Raw genomic sequence first — 24,921 nt, 5'->3', positions numbered from 1 at the left:
AAACTGTAAATTATTTCATTTTCAGTTAATAAAACAACAGTGAATTAAACTAGAGGCCCTTGGGCCACAATGCTCACCTGAGTCACTATGGCCTGTTGTTCTTCATAAACAGATCTTTTCCAATATTCATAGGTAGAACTTTTGAATTATATTGTGGCCCACTGTACAGTGGGTCAAAAATTTAGAATTGAATCTAGATTCCTTTGCATAAACCACTAAACATAGCTTTGTTGTTGTAAGATTTTAAAGAGATTTCCCTCCATATTTCTATGTAAAACTTCTTGCATGGTGCACCCTTACTCTTTGTGATTTGAAAAAAATAGAATTTACACTTCCTTGTTGAAGATGATTTGAAGTTATTGATCAAGAGATTTTTAATGAGTGTTTCCTTCATCCTTTGTAAAACTTTTTTATCCTATACTTAGTCTCATCCTAACCTCAGGGAACATTTTTGATAAATTTAGATTCTACATTATGAAATAAAGCTTTAATATTTCATTTTTCTCCCTTTTTCATAAGATTTTTAAGGATGCCATTTAACTACACTTCTAATTATCTTGCATTGAAAGGGCAAATAGACTTCAGTTTCCTCTCTCTGAAAATCTTTTTTTTTAAGGTCTTCCGTCTTCACGGAAGACCTTATAGTTATTGCTCTGTTTCTTATTATTATTACACACTTTTTTTGACACATATATTCCTTGTGTAGAATTACATGAAATTTTCAATGTGTTTAAGATACTCTTGAAAAAGATTCCAAGACATTGTTTTTGGAAATTCCTCTCTGGTGCCAAGTTTTGGATTACCATTTTCCTAATCAAATTTTAAAATGACATTTTGTCCACGATTAAACTCAAAAACGGTAAAAGATATCAATGTGAAACTTTCAGAGTTTATAGATGATGATCAATACTTTCCAGGACGCAACTTTTCGTTCGTCGTCAGTACTTCCTGTCGCTACCGGAAGCCAATTCAAAAAGTCCAAATTCTCAACTTTCTTTGTTTTTCAATATTTTTCATTTATTTTTAAAATATTAATAAAGACACTTCTAAATGCTACTATATAAGTTGTTTTAATATTGGTTAATTGAACTCTAGATATTAATATTTGAAAATCTGAAGCGGGCCCAATTTGGCACTGTCTCTGTATATTCCGACATTTCGCGAGTAGGGGCTTATGGAGGCAGCTGGTTTGATTAAACCATTCTGACATAAGGATACATGAAATGCAAAAAACTACTTGGACACTCAAATTCTGTAATAGAACGTTGCAATTCAGTGTCAAAAAATTATAAAAAAACTTATGATTTACGTTTCACTGCTTTAGTGTTCCTGGGTTAGATATGATATAATGTAATGTGTACAATGTGTTAAATATACTTTCCTAACGCCGAAATAAAATAAAGGTGATAAGAATGTTTTATTTAAGTAATTTCATTGAAGCTATTGCACCTCTGAATTAATAGATCCCTACAAAGAAAAGGTGCGTCATTTATGGCCTGTTGTTCTTCATAAACAGCGTTTATTCATAGAAATTATTATATTGTGGCCCACCTTTTAGGGTCAAGAATTCTTGACAGGTGTACTGTTGCAAAAGTATGTTGTTGTAAGATATTTAAAGAGATTTTCCCATATTTCTATGTAAAACTTCTTGCGCGCGTTACTCTTTGTGATTTGAAAAAAATAGAAAAAAAAAGGCGTTATTCAGATTTTTAATGGCGACCTTCATCTTTTGTAAAACTTTTTTATCCTCCTTGTGATCAAAATTTTTAATCACTTTTTAGTTCGATTTTAATATTTTTTTTCTCCCTTTTTCATAAGATTTTTAAGGATGCCATTTAACTATACTTCTAATTATCTTGCATTGAAAGGGCAAATAGACTTCAGTTTCCTTTCTCTGAAAATCTTTTTTGTTGTTGCTATGTTTGGTTGAAATTGACCTAGTGTTTTTCAAGAACTGTTAACTTTGAAAAAGGAATGATAAACAATGGACAAATTTGATCTGAAAAGTTCACTTTTTCTTTTGCCTCAGGTGAGATAAAGATTGTTGATTCAATATTAAGTACAAAAATGTTTATGTCACAAAAATCCTAATCCCTCAACATATTAGCCTACAAGTGCCTTTTTGACATGATTTATATAGATTCTCACAAGTACATGTCAATTTCTCACAGCTCACAATTTATCCTTCCTCTCTTTAACGTCTGCTGGAAGACCTTCTTACATTATAGAGATCCATGTCTTGGGATTTTCCTACAACTTCAAAGGCTCTCTTTGTTTAGCCATGGAAGCATTCAAATAAATTTCACATTCTAAAATTTAGCACAACACATATTTGTGGAGTTTCCCCTATGACATGTTGGGAAATATCACTTTAGTTAATAACTTTAATACTGAAAGCTCATCAATATTATCTAGCTGTAAAGACAGCATTTAGCAAAAATCAGCAAAAATGAACATATGAAATCATTAAATGATGCAAATGCACAATTTACATACAATAATGCCAGAGTGCTTTTAATCATGTAACAAATCTAATAAAACACGATTATTTCTGCATTTGGTTATAAATAAAATGCTTAACATTTACACAAACTGTATATATATTATATATCAGCTATTTTACACAGAAGTCTGACATAAATACAAGAAAAAAGCCTTGTAAACTATTCATGAACAAATTAATTATGGAAAACCCAACTCCTTGTGAAATGTTAAATTTCAAAGAGAACATCAGAATAGTTTCATAACATCACATCAGTCTTATTTCAGATATATGACATCCATTATAATTTTTTTTTCGCACTGCTTTTAACAACTGTATTGTTTGGACTAGAGGATTGGTTGTTAGGCAAACTGGCCCCCATATTAGCTGGACTACCCATGCTGTGTCTTTTGGCCAAATCTTTGGCTTGCTTACGCGACCCTCGTCTTTTCTTGTCTAATATCAGTTTATCATGACGCACAAAAATCCCATGGCGTGACCTGCACTTGAAGTACCTGGTGCCTTTAACAGAGCCATCATTTTTACCTGTCAAGAAGGATTAGTAAAATCAGTACCAATTCTCATCAAAAGTGTCTCAAAAGACTTCATATAAATCTACTGGGTAGAGACATACTGTAAATGTAATACATTTGGCGGTGTATTCTTTTTAGTGTTTTTGGCGAAAAGAAACTTCCGCTAATTCAGGTACAAGACTTAATGTCTTAAACATATATCCATTTATAGGAACATTAAGAAATGCGCTAAATCAAATCTACGCTAACTTGTTCAAAAATCAATTTCTGCTTAATATTGTACACGCCAAATATAATACATTTTACAAAATATAAGCAATACATTTCTTTAAAATAATTTAATTTCATTTTTTCTTCAACTTCTCTGAAAATTCATAAATACAATTTTTTTCATTTAAATAATGCAGAAATGGGCAGCATATTTTACTGTAAAATCAAATATTTTCAAGGAGTCAAATTTTCATGGTTTGAGGAAAATCTCGTTTTCTGTGGGGATTTGATTTTGTGGATGAAGAAGTTATGTAGTATTTCACATTTCATAATAGGCATAAATTCATGGGTCTCTTCATACCTCGAAAAAAAAAAGTGCCCCGCCACAGCATGATACGCCCGTCAAATATTGTTCAATAATCATAAATTGGTTGGGGTGCAAGAAAATCAAGTAACCTTGATTCACAGATTGACACAGATTTCAATGATCTAATTTCCATTTCTTATCATGTTTAAAATATTGTACATACATCTCTAAGAGACTTACAGTGTAGGGATTAATTATAACAAATAATACATCATATAATTCTAAACTGGCTGTGTTAGAGCTTAACAAATATCCATCTGCAGCTTTAAATTGTTTATTGCATATTTTATGAAATAATGGACATGCTACAGTCTACATAGTCTAATAAAAAAATCAAAAATGAATTATTCTTTTAATAAGACTATAAAATTCTAAGTGAGACATGACTGCAATTTGTTGCAATTATATAAAAATTGAAATGTAAATTTTTTTTTTCAATGAACACATGTATAATTAGTTTTAATTATATTATACAATACTAATTTAGTTTTAATCATACACTAAAACATCAATTTGTTTTAATTACTTTACACCAATTGAAAGATCTTTATCTGGACTTTCGCCATCAAGAACTCTTAATTAACACAAGCAACTATGAGGCCATTTCTTTTTGCCCAACTCCCAAGAGATAAATTAAGATAACAGCTCCATGATCAGATCTAGAGATGCTCTTGCCAGTTAGCTCCCGACAATAAACTCATTAATTTCTCTCTAATTTGACATGCACATTTCTGCTATCAAAATTTTCCTTGACCAGTGCTTGATAATCATGCCCATTAGATAAACTGAATTCCTCTCAAAACATTAACATTTGTTACAGATATCTGTAAAGTGATGAAAAAATAAGTTTTTACTTAATCTAACATTTTTTAATAAGGATACAACTATATTTTTACATTTTTTAGGATTATGAAATTTAAAATTTAAAAGACTACGTTTTTTTAAAAAAAAATCACTAAAATTAAAGGTCACAGTGACCTTGAAATAGGCCGCGACACACCCTCTACCTTAGATGTATACTTTTGCCAAGTTTGAAAGCTCTAGGTCTAATAGTTTTCTAGTTATGAGCCGGACAGGATTTTTCCATATTTGGCTATAGCGTCTTTATTAAAGGTCAGAGCGGCCTACTTTTTGTGCGCGACACACCGTCTACCCAAGAAGTATCAGTTGACAAAGTTTGATAATCCTAGGCCTAATAGTATTCAAGTTATGAGCCGGACACGAATGGACAGACGGACGGACGGACATGAAGCCTATAACATAATACGTCCCGTCATAAGACGGGCGTATAAAAACCAAAATGAAACCTGCATGAAAATTTTGATTTCACAGTATTTAGAACAAGTGTAGTACTAGCACTTCGGCTCCTAACATTTAAATCTGAAACGTAATAGAAGAACCCAACATGTATAAACATAGGTTCATGGGCCACAACACTTGCATCACTTTTTCTTCAAACAAAATTAAATAACAGGTTGTGTCTGTCAAGCAAAATGGTTTTTAAAATATTGGATAAATAAGACTATGTCTAGATTAACTTGGCCCTTGACTTTTGACCTTATGACCTCTAAAACAATTAGGTTCATTTTACAAGGAGGTTCAAGTGTACCAAATTTGATATTTGTCAAGCAAATGGATCTCAAGATATTGAGTGGACAACACATGGTCTTTCAATAGAAAGATTGACTGACAGGTGCAAAGCAATATGCCCACTTTTTCAAAGGAGGTATAAAAAAGTTATCAATATGCTACTGGTACCTTCTGGTAAATCAAGTTCCACTCCAACCCATGGGCCTGTTGCAAACTCCACGTTTCCTACAAATCTGACCACTCCTGTATTAGAGGACCCTTTTGAGGACTGAACTATGACACTCTCTCCATTTTGAACCCAAGAGGGTACTGGGATTTCCTGTAGTCTGTCTAGATCTGCTCTACTTCCAAATGAACACACACTTACTGAGTCATCATTACCTATTTAAAAGGATAGAAATACGACAAAACTTTGTATAAATTTTCTAAACCAATCCATGCATTTCTCACCATGTGTTACCTTAGATCACCATAAGTATGATTATTAAGTGGTTTTCTTTAAGCATTGGCACCCAATTTTATCATGGAAAATTAACACAAAAAGATGAGGAGATTTCTGTTTACCTTTTCAGTGAAAAATTATGTATGCAAAAGTGAAATAAAAGCAATAAAATATGTGATAAAAGGCAGGGAAATATAAGTTAACCAATCTAATAAAGAACAAGAGGCCCAGGGGCCACATTGCTCATCTGAGCACATCGGCTAGGGAAAAGCACAAATCAGATCAGAATTGAAAAGTTTACTGAGGGGTGGGGGGTGGGGGGCTTGAATTCTAATACCACTTGAGAATGCCTCCATATCAATTCTGTATATAACTTCTTGAGAAAGTTCTTGAGAAAAAGATTTTCATAGATTTTTTTTAACATTTTGTTGGTATAATAATTTGAATTTGTTTCCCAATTGCAGACCTGTTTACCCATATCCTTGTCTCTCAGTATTTTTTATTAGATTTTACAGTGAGATTTGGCATTTGCCAGTAAGACTTTATATTCCATCGATTTTACATATATTTATGGAGAACAAATGCTTTTCTGATTACTAAAACATAATTTAATAACATGGTTTTTGTCATTTTATACCACAGAGCCTTGGCAACCCAACATCACTTCTGTGTCTGAAAATTTTCTCTTATTTTAGAGATTAAAAAGCAAGAAACTGAGACTAACTAGAACTGTCCAAACGGGACAAAATACCCCCCGCCGGGTTTTTCAGAAGTAAATTTTTCCATAATAAAGATATGTATCACACATGAATTATGAAATTTTTCTTCCAGTGACCTTGAACTTCCCCAAATGACCTTGGATCAAGGTCATGACACACCCTTGGGTCATGGGCAATCTTTATGTGAAATGAGAACCTACCAAGTTTATCAATAAGAAAGATATTGACCAGACATAAATTATGAACTTTTTCTTCCAGTGACCTTGAACTTCCCCAAATGACCTTGAATCAAGGTCATGACAAACCCTTGGGTCATGGGCAATCTTTGTGTAGAATGAGAACCTACCAATTTTATTCATAAGAAAGATATAGACCGGACACAAATTATGAATTTTACTTCCTGTGACCTTGAACTTCTCCAAATGACCTTGGGTCAAGGTCATGACACACCCTTAGGTCATGGGCAATCTTTGGGTGAAATGAGAACCTACCAAGTTTATCCATAAAAAAGATGTAGACCGGACACGAATTATGAACTTTTTCTTCCAGTGACCTTGAACTTCCCCAAATGACCTTGGGTCAAGGTCATGACACACCCTTGGGTCATGGGCAATCTTTGTGTGAAATGAGAACCTACCAGGTTTATCCATAAGAAAGATATGGACCGCACACGAATTATGAACTTGTTCTTCCAGTGACCTTGAACTTCCCCAAATGACCTTGGGTTAAGGTCATGACACATCCTTAGGTCATGGGCAATCTTTGTGTGGAGTAGTAGATTCTAATGTCCCTCCGTAAGAAAGATATGGACCGGACACGTTTGCACAGACAGACGAACATTCCTGTAAAACTTCGTTTGCGGGGGGTATAATCAAAACGAAAACTAATTGCTGAATTCCAAAGACATGTATTTCCGATTTCTGTATTTTCAAAATAGCAAAACATGAGATGTATTGTGGACTAAAAATCCATATAAAATACGGCAAAATCGTAAGAGTAAAGAGGTCTGCCATTCTTTCCCTGCCTACCCCAATGGGTACTCATGATTTGAACAAATTTAAATCTTCAATACATGAGGATGCTTACATGTCAATATGACTTAACACAGCTTTTCTGTTATTGAGATTTTCCCCTTCATTTCCCTATGTAAAACTTTGATCCACCATTGAAACCCCACTCTACCCTTGGAGGTTTTGATTTGAACAAATTTAATTCTACACTACCTAAGGATCCTTCAATATAAATATCACTAACCATGGCTTTGTTTTCTTTATAGATCAAAGTACTCAGAAGTACAGAGAGCCGGGCTCATTTACAGAGTAGAATGAATTTCTTACATGAATCACGTTTATATTCTGATGAAAAAATTATTTTAAAACTATCAATATAAATGATAAGACACTGACAGTGAGTTTTTCAATCCTAATACCACGATCCGATTTTGTCAGAATCAGAATTAATCTGGTGTCGCAGCTGAATGTAAACAAACAGTCAAGTCTGGTTCCCTCTCCTGCTTTACCTCGTATGTGTAGAGAACTACGATAACACTGATTATCAAAAATCCTTACGCTAATGAACTATGTTCTTTGACTTAGGACTGAGGTTTCCAAAGCCATTTCTACTAATGTTTATTTATATAGATAAAACTTCGTTATACCCGCACTTTCTAAAGAAAGTTCGGGTATATTGTTGTTACTCATGTCCGTCCGTCCGTCCGTCCGTCCGTCTGTCACACTTTTCTTCCCTGAACTCCTCTTACATTTTACACAGTAGCCTAATCATCTTTTGGGAGATGGTTGGTGGTGTCATGTAAATATGCAGTAAGGTTTCGGAATTTTGATTTTGCCCTGGGGGGTCAAATGGGGGTCGAAAAATGACGTTTTTTATGCAAAAAGCCCCGTCTTCCCTGAACTCCTCTTACATTTTACACAGTAGGCTAATCATCTTTTGGGAGATGGTTGGTGGTGTCCTGTAGATGTGCAGTAAGGTTTCGGAATTTTGATTTTGCCCCAGGGGGTCAAATGGGGGTCGAAAAATGACGTTTTTTATGCAAAAAGCCCCGTCTTCCCTGAACTCCTCTTACATTTTACACAGTAGCCTAATCATCTTTTGGGAGATGGTTGGTGGTGTCATGTAGATGTGCAGTAATGTTTCGGAATTTTAATTTTGCCTTGGGGAGTCCAATGGGGGTCGAAAAATGATGCTTTTTATGCAAAAAGCCCCGTCTTCCCTGAACTCCTGTTACATTTTACACAGTAGGCTAATCATCTTTTGGGAGATGGTTGGTGTTGTCATGTAGATGTGCAATAAGGTTTCGGAATTTTGATTTTGCCCCGGGGGGTCAAATGGGGGTAAAAATGATGTTTTTTATGCAAAAAGCCCCGTCTTCCCTGAACTCCTCTTACATTTTACACAGTAGCCTAATCATCTTTTGGGAGATGGTTGATGGTGTCATGTAGATGTGCAGTAAGGTTTCGGAATTTTGATTTTGCCCCGGGGGGTCAAATGGGGGTACGGACGTTTTTTATGCAAAAAGCCCCGTCTTCCCTGAACTCCTCTTACATTTTACACAGTAGCCTAATCATCTCTTGGGAGATGGTTGATGGTGTCATGTAGATGTGCAGTAAGGTTTCGGAATTTTGATTTTGCCCCAGGGGGTCAAATGGGGGTCGAAAAATGATGTTTTTTATGCAAAAAGCCCCGTCTTCCCTGAACTCCTCTTACATTTTACACAGTAGGCTAATCATCTTTTGGGAGATGGTTGGTGGTGTCCTGTAGATGTGCAGTAAGGTTTCGGAATTTTGATTTTGCCCCGGGGGGTCAAATGGGGGTCGAAAAATGATGTTTTTTATGCAAAAAGCCCCGTCTTCCCTGAACTCCTCTTACATTTTACACAGTAGCCTAATCATCTTTTGGGAGATGGTTGGTGGTGTCCTGTAGATGTGCAGTAAAGTTTCAGAATTTTGATTTTGCCCCTGGGGGTCAAATGGGGGTCGAAAAATGATGTTTTTTATGCAAAAAGCCCTGTCTTCCCTGAACTCCTCTTACATTTTACACAGTAGGCTAATCATCTTTTGGGAGATGGTTGGTGGTGTCCTGTAGATGTGCAGTAAAGTTTCAGAATTTTGATTTTGCCCCAGGGGGTCAAATGGGGGTCGAAAAATGATGTTTTTTATGCAAAAAGCCCCGTCTTCCCTGAACTCCTCTTACATTTTACACAGTAGCCTAATCATCTTTTGGGAGATGGTTGGTGGTGTCCTGTAGATGTGCAGTAAGGTTTCGGAATTTTGATTTTGCCCCGGGGGGTCAAATGGGGGTCGAAAAATGATGTTTTTTATGCAAAAAGCCCCGTCTTCCCTGAACTCCTCTTACATTTTACACAGTAGCCTAATCATCTTTTGGGAGATGGTTGGTGGTGTCCTGTAGATGTGCAGTAAGGAATTTTGATTTTGCCCCTGGGGGTCAAATGGGGGTCAAAAAATGATGTTTTTTTATGCAAAAAGCCCTGTCTTCCCTGAACTCCTCTTACATTTTACACAGTAGCCTAATTCTTTTGAGATGGTTTGCCCGATGTGCAGTAAAGTTTCAGAATTTTGGCCCCAGGGGGTCAAATGGGGGTCGAAAAATGATGTTTTTTATGCAAAAAGCCCCGTCTTCCCTGAACTCCTCTTACATTTTACACAGTAGGCTAATCATCTTTTGGGAGATGGTTGGTGGTGTCCTGTAGATGTGCAGCAATGTTTCGGAATTTTGATTTTGCCCCGGGGGGTCAAATGGGGGTCGAAAAAAAGCCCCGTCTTCCCTGAACTCCTCTTACATTTTACACAGTAGGCTAATCATCTTTTGGGAGATGGTTGGTGGTGTCATGTAATGTGCAGCAATGTTTCGACGTTTTTTATGCAAAAAGCCCTGTTTTCCCTGAACTCCTCTTACATTTTACACAGTAGCCTAATCATCTTTTGGGAGATGGTTGGTGGTGTCATGTAGATGTACAGTAAGGTTTTGGAATGTTGAATTTGCCCCGGGGGGACTAATGGTGTCGAAAAATGATATTTTAAAAAGTGAGGTCAAGGTCAAAGGAAAATTCAAGGTCAAAATAAGTTGACGTATTAATAGCTCTTAGCAGTATGTATCAGCATATGAGGTTTGATAAATATATCTTGAATTGTTTATTCAAAACTGGTCTAGACATTAATTTTAGAAAAGTGATATCAAGGTCACAGGAAAAGTCAAGGTAAAAAAGAGTGAAGCATCGTAAAGCTTACATCAGTATGTATCATCATGTGAAGTTTCATTACACAACTTGAATGGTTTCTTTAAAATAAAGCTAAACACTAATTTAAAGAAAAGTTAAGTGAAGGTCAAAGGAAAAGTCAAAGTCAAAAAATATTGCTGCAGTTGGATATTTACATCAGTATGCATCAACATATGAACTTTGATAAAAATATCTAGAAAGTTTCTTTGAGCCCAATGGAAAGACAGATGGAAGGGTGGAGGACGGACATGACAAAAACTATACATGTATTCCTAATCATGGTGTGGCATAAAAAACTTGAATCTACATTATATGAGCATGTTCCATCTATCAAGATTATACAAGCAAATTCAAAGAATTGTGGTCCTCTGCTTTCTGTGTTTTACTGAATGAGATACCATAATTTATGGCAGATTGTGTGTCAAATATGCACCCCTATCATATATCAATTTTTGAAAATTGGGTCAAAGGGGAAAAATCATAGCATGCTCTGAAACATTTTGTTGCAGGTAATGTACATGTCAAATATGAAAGTCCTATCTCTTTTGAATCAAAAGTTATATATACAATATAATATTTTTGAAAAGTAGGTTAAACTTCTAGGTCAAGGTCACAGAGTCAAAAGTCATGATATATTTAGAAAAGTCTTTTCACATGTAATAAACATGTATAATCTGAATGCCCTTTCTTTTCTCTTTCAAAATGATCAATTTAAAATGTTATTTTTTGGAAAGTAGGTAAAACTTTAAGGTCAAGGTCTCACTTGGGTTAAAAAATCATAGTATATTTAGAAAGTTTTGTGGTAATGTGCATGTGAAATATGAAAGCACTATCTCTTATCATTCAAAAGTTATGACCAAGGTTAAATTTATTGTGACAGATGCACATACTAGCTGTCAATAAGATGGACAGACTGACAGACAAATGAGATTTAGTGTCCCCTCCCTTTCCCCAAAATGGGGGACAAGAATGCTCTTGCTGTTCTTGAGAAGAAGATTTATGATGGAAAAAATCCCCTGCATATTTCTTAACGCAAATCAATATTGTGTTTTTATGTCATTTTGTACAAGTTAACAGGAATTTTTCACTCATATGGAGACACCACCATTTGAAAAATAATGAGGACAAGTTAGATTTGAGGTCAACATTCATTTTAGGAGTTTTCAACCATTAAGACCTAAAGAAATATTAACTCGATCCTTCCCCTCACCCCTTCCCAGACCCCTGTTTGTTCATGTATGCAAAAAAAAAAATGTTTATACAAATAGTTTAATGTGGTCCATCTCTGAATGATTCTCATTCCTAATTCTAGGAAGATATGTTGACACAAATTCATGAATAAAATGTCAAGTAATCTTATCATTGATGCACTTTTATTTAATTTAAGGCAGTCATATTGTGAACATTTCCAGCTCATTAGGAGAGTGAGGATGACCTCTAGGGGTTCATAACCTTTATACCATTAAATTTACATAACATAATAACACAAGAAACAATATTATGTATAGTCAAATGGAAAAAGTTTCCTACTATTTAGGAGTCACATGATCATTTGTCATTACAGGGACAGGGAAGTGGATTGGGAGATCCCCTCAACACCCCCCCCCCTTCCCCCGGAATTTGCAGGACTATAATATATACTGGAGGAAATAAAAATGACTTTGGATGCCCTAAGTGTCCCTCCACCCTAGAAAACAGACCAAACCATAACTTCTTTTTTTTCTTGCTTCTCAGGAAATTCTGGTCTGGAACCCCCCCCCCCCCCCCTCCCTCCCAGAAAAAAAATTCTGGATCTTGTAACTGAATGTAACGTTGATAACGGGGGATAACTCTTCAGAATGTGAAATTCGTCTATTGTAGCATCGGATGACCTTTGATCCTTTAAACTTTAACCTAACCGTTTGCATTTCAGACTATTTTACCCAAATCTATACCAAAACTTGTACTTACCGATTGTTATTATTTAGGCCCTGTCATCTTCATGAAATATATTCCAGTTAAAACACAAAATGAAATAATTCCTACCGACATATATGCAATGATGCACACTAGTATCCTACTGCACGTGCAGTGAAATCTAAAATGATAATGCCAATGGTAAAACTAGTACTTAAGTTGGGTACGTGACGCAAGCCAAATGTGATGCAGGTGTTTAGATACATGTATAGTGCAAGAACAAATTGAAAATTATCATTTACAAAAGATGTTTTATTTTAGCTTTGCAATCTAGGCCTATTTGCAAAAACAGACAAATAAGGTGTGTTTGTGTGTGTGTGTGTTGATGGGAGACGGGTGGGGGTTGACCATTAAATTGATTGTGTATATGGCAGCTTTCAAGAAGTTTCTGCCTAATCAAATATAAATACACTTTGCACATATTGAAAAATTCATCAAAAACGCTTTACACTAATTTGAATAATATATTATTTGTTGTTAATCTATATGAGAAAATAGATTTAAAAAGTTCCAATTATGTGCCAAAAATCCTACCCCCCCCCCCCTTTATCAAACCTAATTTACATCATTAATTAAATTCTGTAGTTTAATTTCCGACTGGTAATGAATTAAGAATATGAAATACCTATAAAATGGAGGCCCATGGGTCACATGGTCACTAGCTGCAGATCTGTAGCGTTATGGTTTTATATATTAGTATTTGACTGCAGATCCTGTAATGCAAAAAAGGTGCAATTTACGGCGCAATATTTTTTGCGCACTTCTGGGGAGAATTTCTCCACTTTCCAGCATCGGTCAATTTACTACCTATCAATTCCTAATTTTAGGCACATTATTTAATCAATCTGTATATTTTATCCATCTCCCAACCCTTTATAGTCGTCTCTACTCGAGATAAACTCGATTAAAATTATTTGTTAGATTGCTGAAAATTCACATCAAGCGAGTTTATTGCCTGTAGAGATTACTATAAATGGCTGGGAGGTGGACAAAATATACATATTGGCCAGAGAATGTGTCCAAAATTAGGGAGTGAAAGGTAGTTGATTGACTAATGCTAGAAAGTGGAGAAATTCTGCCCAAAAGTGCTAAAAAAAATATTGCGCGTAAATTGCACCTTTTTTGCATATGGGGATCTGTAGCGTTATGATCAAAGACAAATATATAAAACCAGATCTGCAGCTACATGGTCACCTGAGCATATTATGCTCAATTTGATGAATACATGTATTATGTATTGAATTATACTGACTTTTTCCTTGGTAAAGCCCAATATGAAGAAGTGTGCATTTAGAGGCAAACACCATAGTGCGGGTATTACTGTCTCATGACAGCATCTAGTTTTATTTTTGTTGCTTTATTTAGCATTAATTTTGTATTACCGGTATCTCAAAAGCGGTTGAGAGTAAGAACTATATTTTTGCACGTAACTTTAAAATGGCGACTATGGGGTTGACTTCCTGCCTTGAACAGGATGACATAAGCAGGCAATTGCTCTTTGAGCAATAAGCCCGGCTAAAAAAGATTTTTTAAAATATATTTTAATGTAAAAGTTGGATCACCCATTGTGGCCCCACCCTATCCCTAGGAACAAACTAGAATCTACAGTACCTGAGGTTGCTTCTATATACCTGTAAATATCACTAATCATGGCTTTGCAGTACTTGAGACGAAAAATTTCTAAAGATTTCCCTATATATTCCTATGTAATACTTTGATTGGCCATTGTGGCCCCACCCTAGCCCCGGGGTTCATGATTTGAACAAACTTGAATGTACACTACCTGAGGAAGATTCAACATGAGTTTCATCTTTCCTGTCCCTATGGATCTTCAGAAGAAGATTTTTAAAGATTTTTCCTACATATTCCTATGTAAAACTTTGATCGGCCATCGTGGCCACACCCTACTCCATGGGGTCATGATTTGAACAAATTTTAATGTACACTACCTGAGGATGATTCAACATGAGTTTCATCTCCTGGCCCAGTGGTTTTTGAGAAGATTTTTTAGAAATTATCTCCCCTTAGAAGAGGGTGTGGCCCTTCATTTGAACAAACTTGAATCCCCTTCATCCAACAATGCTTTGTAGCAAGTTTGGTTGAAATTGGTCCAGTGGTTCTTGAGAAGAAGATGAAAATGTGAAAAGTTAATGACAACGACAATAACGACAGACAAAGGACAAATTTTGATCAGAAAAGCTAAAAGGTGAGATAAAAAGCCAGTCTGCTGAAAGCTTAACATAATTTACAAATGTTCAAACTCCAAAACAACAGTTTGAATACCTACCAGACATTTCTTCATCATCAGAGAGGTGGAGAGTAAGGCTGTTCCTCTTCATGCTCTCCTCCAAGATAGACACCATGTCTCGTGAGGGGGACACTACACAGGACACCGGGCGCTGCTGGCTCCGTTTTCCTGATGGACATTTCCCCGTTGTCTCTGATATATGCGGCTCCACAGTCCTGACTGGAGGCACTTTCTCTGGACATTCTTCTGACTCCTCCTCCTCCTCAGCGGCTAACTTTTCCAGCTCCTCCATGGCTGTTTCACTGTAGGGATCCACAAATTCACTTATTGCACTGGCCCTTTGTGACGCACCCTCTGACTTCTTCCTGTTTTCTTTATTCACCTTTCTTGTTGTAGTGTCTTTACTTATAGCACCAAGACTTTCAACAATTTTTTTCCTCTCCTCCTTTGATCGTTTTAATTTTTCAGACTGAGAAATTATTGACGAATCCACTTCAATGTTTGATGTTTCAACATCACTACTTAATTCACATAAAGATGTATCACAACTTGCAGAATGAACATTACTGTCATTGGGATCAGGTTTTTCTGCTAAACTTCCATCTCTGGCTTCTAAAGATGAAGTAGAAGTATCTAATGAACAATTTGAATCCACATTTGACTTATTCAGCTCTTCTCTCTCCTCAGCTTTATTTTCTGCTATATGAATATTGCTTTCAGAAATTGAGGTCATAGCCTCCTTCTGAACTTCCACTGTCTCAGAATCACTATTGGTAAGTTTAATGGGAACCTCTTTGTTCTCCTCATTATCCGAGTCGCTACTTGTTTGCTCCGGACTGCCTTTATGTCCTCTTTTAGATTCTACATTGTCCTCTATACTTTTGATACTGAGTGAATCCTCAGATGACAGAGTTAACATGGAAACAGCCTGTGATCCGTAACCACTGGAGACAAGACTTGGGGTGAAATTTTTACATTGTACATCAGCTAGGCTGTCACTTGTACAGGAGTGGGCTAACCCATCTACAACACATCATACATGTGAATAAATATTTCTGCAACCTCATCCTGAAACTATTAACTTTAGACTCAGAAATTTAATTCTAACTTACAACGCTTTTGAAAAATTTTCCATTCTTTCACTGGTATTGAGCACAAGAATATCATCTGATGGATACAAAGATACCATCCAGGTATGAAAATGTTACACAGGGACATTTAATAATTTTAGACAATAATCTTTCGACCTCAAAATTAATAGGAGTCTTCTTTATGTTATAGCAAATCGTATCATAAAATTTCATTGCAAAAGTTCAGAAGCTTCTTTGAGATATTATCCTGAAACAAGTGTTACACATTGACTGTCTGACTGAAAGAAAGATGGATGGCAGGCAAGTTAATATTTCCTACTTTCAGTGAAAGCAGGGGATGAAAATTCAGACTAAAAATGATTCTTCTTTAAATTATGTTATATGTTAAAATAAGTCACTGATAAGCAAAAAAATATAATCTAAGGTTTGTTGTAGAAAAACGGTAAGACTACAGAAAAGTTAAACAGTAGGATATACTTGGGGTTTCAGAAGTCCAACTTATAGTGAGTATATAAGCAAGATAAGAAAACTTCACAAAGAGATTTCATCATGACCATGTCAATGTCGTTCTTTCAGTACTACCTGAGGTCACTGTTTTCTGGCTCTCTTCTATGGGATGGTAAGACTCAAACTCCTGGAAGTCATCTGATGCTCCACTGTTAGGATCTGTATCAATTTTAGAGGACTGTGTCTTGTTCACTAAATCTTCATCCTCCAACTCCTGCGAACAAAAGAAGAAGTAATTACACATTTACTCTACAGATACACTACAGGTATAATCTTAAGCTATAAGCAGATTTTAAAAAGATTACATTAATCTAATGGTTTTGGCCCACATCTCAGGCCCCAGGAAAGAAGGAAGCCATGAAATTCACAATTTTTGTTCCCTTTAACACATAAATGCTAGATGCTAAAATTGGTTGAAACTGGTTCAACAGTAGGCCAGTTTCAGAGAAAAAGTTGAAAATGTTCAAATACTTATAGAGGATGCATGACGAAGGACAAAAACAGATAGCAATAGATGGCTTGAGCGACTCAGGTGACCTGTAAATTGACTGTGGCCCTGTATGAGGTTATAACCCTGACCTCGTCTGTGTCCCCCCTCAGTAGGGGTTTCCTCTCTCGTCGGTTCTGCTCCTCCTGGAGGGTATTTAGGGGTTTTATGGCCTTCACACCGTGAGGACTCAAGGCAGACTTGGCCAGAGCTGTTTAAAATGAAAAAAAATGAGATATAAAAATTTAATACATTAATTTTCTTATATATAAAATTTCATTAAATTAAGTGTTAATATGACTTTTTGGCACTTAATTTCTTATTTCATGAATAATCATAACATTGCAGTATGTGTCCAGGAAAAATTTCGCTACTAGGGATTTAATTTTGTTGATAAATCCTTTCACCAGAATAAATGAAATTAAATTCCCAAAATTTGTCAAAACTATGTATTTCAAAGGACAATTTATTAAATAGACATATCAGTATTTTGTGACAAAGCTGAGCAACAAAATAAGCACACATTCATGCAAATAAAAGACAAAAAAAGATGAACTTTTCCTATTGACACTTATTTATCTAGATTCAAATCTTTGAAGAAACAAGAATTTTTGAAAACTATAAATCAACGCGCAAACTAAATAATCTTGCTACAAAAAACACCGCACATACATGTACTTAAGTTTTCAATGGAATTCATGTAATATGTGAGTGGTCGACTCTTTGATTTCAGCTGGTAATGAATACATGTAGTTCTAGCTAAGTGTTTATTGAATTTTTTTAAAACTCTACCCAGGTTGTCTTGTTTTGCTTATCTCTTTGGATCTTCATTTGAACAAATTTTCATCCCCTTCACCCAAGGATGCTTTTCTGGCAAGTCTGGTTAAAATTGGTCTATTAATTGGTTAGACAAAAGACAATGGACAAATCAAAACAACTCAGCTTATTTATATTTTGGGAGGTCAACATTACCGCTACATCGCCCAAAATTTCAACTCATTACCACTACATTTTTTCACATTTTCGACCGATCATTACCGCTACATTTTTTTGCTCAAAAACAACTTATTACCACTACATATTGAATCAGCTGAAAACAACACATTACCGCTACATATAGCATCAGCCAGATATGGTACAGAATATGATCATGTAATGCTTTAAATATTTGACTTCTTATATGAGATGCATGTCTCATTCTACACATTTTGGAGGCGCACGTGAATGTAGGATTTTATTTAAGAAATAAGGTATCATTTTTAAACATCTATCGGGCTATAAATACGGGTTGGTCACGAGATTAAATTCCATAAAGCCCAAAGGGCTTTATGATGAATTTAATCTTGTACCAACCAGTATTTATAGCCCGAGAGATGTTTTAAAATGATACCTTGTTCCTTATATTTACATTTGTGACTTATTCATACTTTATATTTGCCTGATTGTGACTTTTAACGTGTGAAATGCATTATTTTTCAAACCCAACGGCATGTATACAATCCAATGAAAGCGCGTCGACCCTTTATGACGTCACTGAGAAATTACGTCAAACGATTATCCATACGCACATCTATGACCTCTTGACCACGTACCGGTATTTAATAATATAGTTATAGATACACATTGCTTTCAGTAGTGTTATATAGAGGACAACATTTGCAAATGTAAATATATCTGCCTGATTTAATTTTTTAAAAGTGTTTTATGAAATTTTTTTAAAAGTGTTTTATGAAATTAAATAGATTTTAAATAAAAATTATATTAAAAAAACATTATGCTCAAAGTCCTACTTTCAACTTCCCGTGATGAGCAAGGGGGAAAATGTCTTTTGCATGTATATGTTGTACTCTAAATCAACCTATTTACATATAAGCAAAAGTGGCTGGCTAATGAAAGAGGCAATGTAGCGGTTATGTATACGTTTATATGTAGCGGTAACGTAACTTTTTTTGTAGCGGTAATGACTACATAGCGGAAATGAAAATTTTGAAAATGTAGCGGTAATGATACACACTCAATATTTTGTTTTGCACTATAAAACACATTTTAATTGAGATGTAATTGATCAATTACTTCACACATCCTACAATCAAAAATTTTTTTTAAATTCTATGAAAGGGAATACTTTTTTCACATGAAAGAAGAAAACAAAATTCCTATGGAGCATGCTAAATTTACAACATTTACTTGAGAATATTTTCAATGCTTTACAACATCCATGCATTATGCGAGGAGGGAGGTGAATCAAACTGTTACTACCGTGGTAACACATCGAGAGAAGAGTAGTACACGTACGTTGTGAGATCGCAAGAGATCTCAAATTCAGAAAGTTTGGTCTCTCTGAAAAACAACAAATGCCATGATACCAAATACTCCAGCTTATCAGATCAGCTGACAAATGTCAAAAGACTGACAATCTTCTTTGTTGAACTTTAAGTGTTTAACAATGCAAAATAAACAAAAGTAGCCTGAGGTGTGGGTGACATCACTCTGCTACAAAAGCACTGATGCAGGGTATTGCAGAACATGTATTGTAGTAACATTTCACTATATAACACAAAAACAATTTGGGGTCCGTTCTAAGACATGATCAGGATAGGAGGTTTGGCCTTTTATCATTTTAGAGAAAGACAAGAGTCCCAAGGGCCTCAACAGTCAACTGAGTAAAATACAACTCTGTAAGGATGCTTTATAAGGACTGAGTAAAATACACCCTGTAAAGGATGCTTTATAAGGACTGAGTAAAATACACCCTGTAAAGGATGCTTTATAAGGACTGAGTAAAATATACCCTGTAAAGGATGCTTTATAAGGATTGAGTAAAATACACCCTGTAAAGGATGCTTTATAAGGACACTGTAAAGGATGCTTTATAAGGATTGAGTAAAATACACCCTGTAAAGGATGCTTTATAAGGACTGAGTAAAATACACCCTGTAAAGGATGCTTTATAAGGATTGAGTAAAACACAACCCTGTAAAGGATGCTTTATAAGGATTGAGTAAAATACAACCCTGTAAAGGATGCTTTATAAGGACTGAGTAAAATACACCCTGTAAAGGATGCTTTATAAGGATTGAGTAAAATACACCCTGTAAAGGATGCTTTATAAGGACTGAGTAAAATACACCCTGTAAAGGATGCTTTATAAGGACTGAGTAAAATACACCCTGTAAAGGATGCTTTATAAGGATTGAGTAAAATACACCCTGTAAAGGATGCTTTATAAGGACTGAGTAAAACACAACCCTGTAAAGGATGCTTTATAAGGATTGAGTAAAATACAACCCTGTAAAGGATGCTTTATAAGGACTGAGTAAAACACAACCCTGTAAAGGATGCTTTATAAGGACTGAGTAAAATACAACCCTGTAAAGGATGCTTCATAAATACAACCCTGTAAAGGATGCTTTATAAGGACTGAGTAAAATACAACCCTGTAAAGGAAACTTTATGAGGGGTAAGTAAAATACACCCTGTAATGGATGCTTTATAAGGACTGAGTAAAAAACAACTCTGTAAAGGATGCTTTATGAGGACTGAGTAAAATACAACAAGAGGTGTTTGTAAAACACTTATGCCCCCTCCCCCAAATTGGTATTCCAAGGGGCATAACTTATCAAAAATGGTGCGATCATACCCAAAACAGAACTTGACCTAGATATTCAGCTTATACATCTGTATACCAAATTTCATTTTAATATGTGCAACCGCTGCAAATAAAAAGAATGGAAACTGCAAATAATTGGAATTTTTCTAAGTCCAAGGGGCATAACTCTGACAACAAGAGGCCCATGGGCCACATCGCTCACCCGAGCACTTTGGCTAGGAAAAAGTAGAATTGGTTTATTATTGAAAAGTTCAAATCCAAAAGTAGTCCCATGACCAATCATAGCTTCACTAAAAGAAGATTTTTAAAGAATTTTCCTAAATATATCTATGTAAAACTTTGGTCGGCCATTGTGGCCCCGCCCTACCCCCGGGGGTCATGATTTGAACAAAATTGAATCTACACTACCTGAGGATGCTTCCATATAAATATGATCAATTATAGCTTTGCTATTCTTGAGAAGAAGATTTTTAAAGAATTTTCCTTTATATTACTATGTAAAACTTTGGTCGGCCATTGTGGCCCCGCCCTACCCCAGGGGGTCATGATTTGAACAAACTTGAGTCTACACTACCTGAGGATGCTTCCATATAAATATGATCAATTACAGCATTGCCATTCTTGAGAAGAAGATTTTTAAAGAATTTTCCTGTATATTTCTATGTAAAACTTTGGTCGGCCATTGTGGCCCCGCCCTACCCCCAGGGGTCAAGATTTGAACAAACTTGAATCTACACTACCTGAGCATGCTTTCATATAAATATGATCAATTATGGCTTTGTCATTCTTGAGAAGAAGATTTTTAAAGAATTTTCCTGTTTACTTCTATGTAAAACTTTGGTCGGCCATTGTGGCCCCGCCCTACCCCCAGGGGTCATGATTTGAACAAACTTGAATCTACACTACCTGAGGATGCTTTCATATAAATATGATCAATTATAGCTTTGCTATTCTTGAGAAGAAGATTTTTAAAGAATTTTCCTTTATATTTCTATGTAAAACTTTGGTCGGCCATTGTGGCCCCGCCCTACCCCAGGGGGTCATGATTTGAACAAACTTGAGTCTACACTACCTGAGGATGCTTCCATATAAATATGATCAATTATAGCATTGCCATTCTTGAGAAGAAGATTTTTAAAGAATTTTCCTGTATATTTCTATGTAAAACTTTGGTCGGCCATTGTGGCCCCGCCCTACCCCAAGGGGTCAAGATTTGAACAAACTTGAATCTACACTACCTGAGCATGCTTTCATATAAATATGATCAATTATGGCTTTGCCATTCTTGAGAAGAAGATTTTTAAAGAATTTTCCTGTTTACTTCTATGTAAAACTTTGGTGGGCCATTGTGGCCCCGCCCTACCCCCAGGGGTCATGATTTGAACAAACTTAAATCTACACTACCTGAGGATGCTTTCATATAAATATGATCAATTATGGCTTTGCCATTCTTGAGAAGAAGATTTTTAAAGAATTTTCCTGTATATTTCTAAGTAAAACTTTGGTCGGCCATTGTGGCCCCGCCCTACCCCCAGGGGTCATGATTTGAACAAACTTGAATCTACACTACCTGAAGATGCTTTCATATAAATATGATCAGTTATGGCTTTGCCATTCTTGAGAAGAAGATTTTTAAAGAATTTTCCTGTTTATTTCCATGTAAAACTTTGGTCGGCCATTGTGGCCCCGCCCTACCCCAGGGGGTCATGATTTGAACAAACTTGAGTCTACACTACCTGAGGATGCTTCCATATAAATATGATCAATTATAGCATTGCCATTCTTGAGAAGAAGATTTTTAAAGAATTTTCCTGTTTATTTCTATGTAAAACTTTGGTCGGCCATTGTGGCCCCACCCTACCCCCGGGGGTCATGATTTGAACAAACTTGATTCTACACTACCTGAGGATGCTTTCATATAAATATGATCAATTATGGCTTTGCCATTCTTGAGAAGAAGATTTTTAAAGAATTTTCCTGTTTATTTCTATGTAAAACTTTGGTCGGCCATTGTGGCCCCGCCCTACCCCCGGGTGTCATGATTTGAACAAACTTGAGTCTACACTACCTGAGGATGTTTCCCCATAAGTTTCATCTTTCCTGGCACAGTGGTTCTTGAGAAGAAGATTTTTAAAACATGCCACCAAATTTTCATTAATTCCCAATTATCTCCTCTTGAATGAGAGCGTGGCCCTTCATTTGAACAAACTTGAATCCCCTTCACCCAAGGATACTTTGTGGCAAGTTTGGTTGAAATTGGCCCAGCGGTTCTTGAGAAGAAGTCAAAAATGTGAAAAGTTTACGGACAGACAGACAGACGGACAGCTAGACGGACAGACGGACGCCGGACAAAATGTGATCAGAAAAGCTCACTTGAGCCTTCGGCTCAGGTGAGCTAAAAATGGTGCGATCATACCCCAAACACAACTTGACCTAGATACTCAGCTGATAAATCTGTATACCAAAGTTCATTTCCATATGTGCAATGGTTGTGATGAAAATTAACAGAAACTAAGTGGACCGACAGACCGACAACAGCAAAGCAATATGCCCTCCCTTCATCGAAGGGGGGCATAAAAATGTAAAGGATGCTTTATAAGGACAAAGTAAAATACAACCCTGTAAAGGAAACTTTATAAGTGCTAAGTAAAATATAACCCTGTAAAGGATGCTTTTTAAGGACTGAGTAAAATACAACCCTGTAAAGGATGCTTTATAAGGGCAGAGTTAAATCTTCATGGAGATAAGTGGTCATAGTTTTATACTCATCCTTGAGAGACATTTTCATTTTTACCCAAGGAGGAATGATAACTGATTTTCTTTCTACAAAAGGATGGTTGAGTGATAACAAATTTTTTTTCTACTCTAGGATGGTTGAGTTATAACTAATTTTCTTTCCTACCCAAGGATGGTTGAGTGATAACTGATTTTTATCGACTCTAGAATGGTTGAGTTTTAACTGATTTTCTTTCCTACCCTGCAGAAACCACAGAACTCCTGAGCCAGGTTGGAACAGGTACTATTGGTACGTCCATTTATTTATTCTGTTAAATATACAGAGGGAGAGAAAGAGATTTTTAACCAATTTATGTATTTTCACCATATGATCAGTATATCCCCATCTTAACACCAGAACCCTTGACCCTGGGGCCACTATTTTCACAATTTAAAAAATTGAAGAAGGACTAAATTTTGAAGGATTTAGCCCCACTCCTCAAGCCCATGGGGGAAGGGGAGGAAAGAACAATGAAATGAAGTTTTTGTTTCCCATTTGTCCATAGAAAAAAAGTTCAGAAATTGAGTATTAAGATCCAAATAAGAAGCTGAAAGCAATAAATATTGTTTGACTGTAAGTTTGTCTTTGTGCACCTCAGTCCAATTATGATATTTTCCCCACAATAAAGTCCTGGTGCTATTGAACAGAGTGTCTTTTTTAGCACTTTCAGACAAAATCACCCATTACCTGGGGATCCAAGTCGAGCCGGAGACAAACTCAGGTCATGTGACAAATCCTGTATACTGTCTGCTCGAAGATTCTGCTGCAAAAAATAAATACAAAATTATATATACCTGGTAAGATTTTCCAACCCATGTATCAATAAATCAAACAAACACATTTTTACATAATGAATTGCTAGGAATACAACTGTATTTTAATTTTAGAATTTTCTTATTATAATAAATTGATGAAATTACAACAAGGTTTCAGTTGGATTCAAGTGCTTGCATTATTTGATCATTGGTTTTGGGGCAGCAATAATCAAACTAGGGAAATCAAGGATTATACAGCTCACCTCAACAAATGATGATTTTTTTTATTTTTTTTAAATTAAGCCAAGTCCCACTGTAATCACAAATCTGGTGGTGTACTTGGAAATGGTCCTGCTCTTAACACATTATCATAGTCATACATTCAGAAATTTAGGTTACATCTAGCACTCCAAAGCAAAATCCCTAACTGGAATGAACCTTTTCAAAAATCATAAACTTTGTCAATCATTTGAAAAATGAAGATCAGATCAGATCCAGCATTTGAAGCAGGTCTAAGAATGTGCATTTCTGGATGCAGCACCCCTGCAAGTTAAGTTCATGTAGGATTGAAGTTACTCTGGAATGAACTAAATCCAAAAAATTTAACTTGGTCGCTCATCCTGAAAATAAAGATAAATTCCACCATCCAGAACATTCCTAGTTGCAAAATCCTTGCAAGTTTGGTCCAGAGAGGTCTTTATGTTACACTGTAATGAGCCTGCTCCTAAATTTTATTCCTGATCACTCTTCTAGAAGAGAAAGATCAAACCCACCAACCAAAGCAAGTCTGATATGTGCATCCCTAGATGCTAAATCCATTCAAGATTGGTCCAGATGGGGCTTGAAATTGCACTGAAACGAACCTGGTCTGAATACTTGAATAATACCCCTCA

The 24,921-nt window shown here is 35.8% G+C and overlaps 1 protein-coding gene across 9 annotated transcripts in view; it reads right to left on the bottom strand.

Annotated features, from left to right (window-relative positions):
* Positions 1–1,803: 1,803 nt before the first annotated feature.
* The window catches only part of LOC134235011 (kinesin-like protein KIF13B), a 128,156-nt gene continuing 105,038 nt past the window's right edge, over positions 1,804–24,921 (bottom strand). For 3 of the 9 annotated variants that reach the window (XM_062717091.1, XM_062717088.1, XM_062717090.1), the window contains 7 exons: positions 23,961–24,036; positions 19,147–19,227; positions 16,980–17,098; positions 16,476–16,614; positions 14,842–15,825; positions 5,351–5,563; positions 1,804–3,028 (listed from right to left, as the gene is read on the bottom strand). In XM_062717091.1, the coding sequence (XP_062573075.1) occupies positions 2,784–3,028; positions 5,351–5,563; positions 14,842–15,825; positions 16,476–16,614; positions 16,980–17,098; positions 19,147–19,227; positions 23,961–24,036 (1,857 nt within the window). In that variant the 3' untranslated portion in view covers positions 1,804–2,783. The remainder of the gene's footprint in view (positions 3,029–5,350; positions 5,564–14,841; positions 15,826–16,475; positions 16,615–16,979; positions 17,099–19,146; positions 19,228–23,960; positions 24,037–24,921) is intronic. The other 6 variants (XM_062717093.1, XM_062717092.1, XM_062717096.1 and 3 more) reach the window with 4 other exon arrangements.

The sequence above is a fragment of the Saccostrea cucullata genome, unplaced genomic scaffold, assembly GCF_032062105.1.
Source record: "Saccostrea cucullata isolate Sc308-1 unplaced genomic scaffold, CSIRO_AGI_Scuc_v1 ctg100, whole genome shotgun sequence".
Classification (NCBI taxonomy): Eukaryota; Metazoa; Mollusca; class Bivalvia; order Ostreida; family Ostreidae; genus Saccostrea; species Saccostrea cuccullata.
The sequence above is the reverse complement of the archived record's forward strand: the minus strand, read 5'-3'. Positions and strand labels throughout refer to the sequence as shown.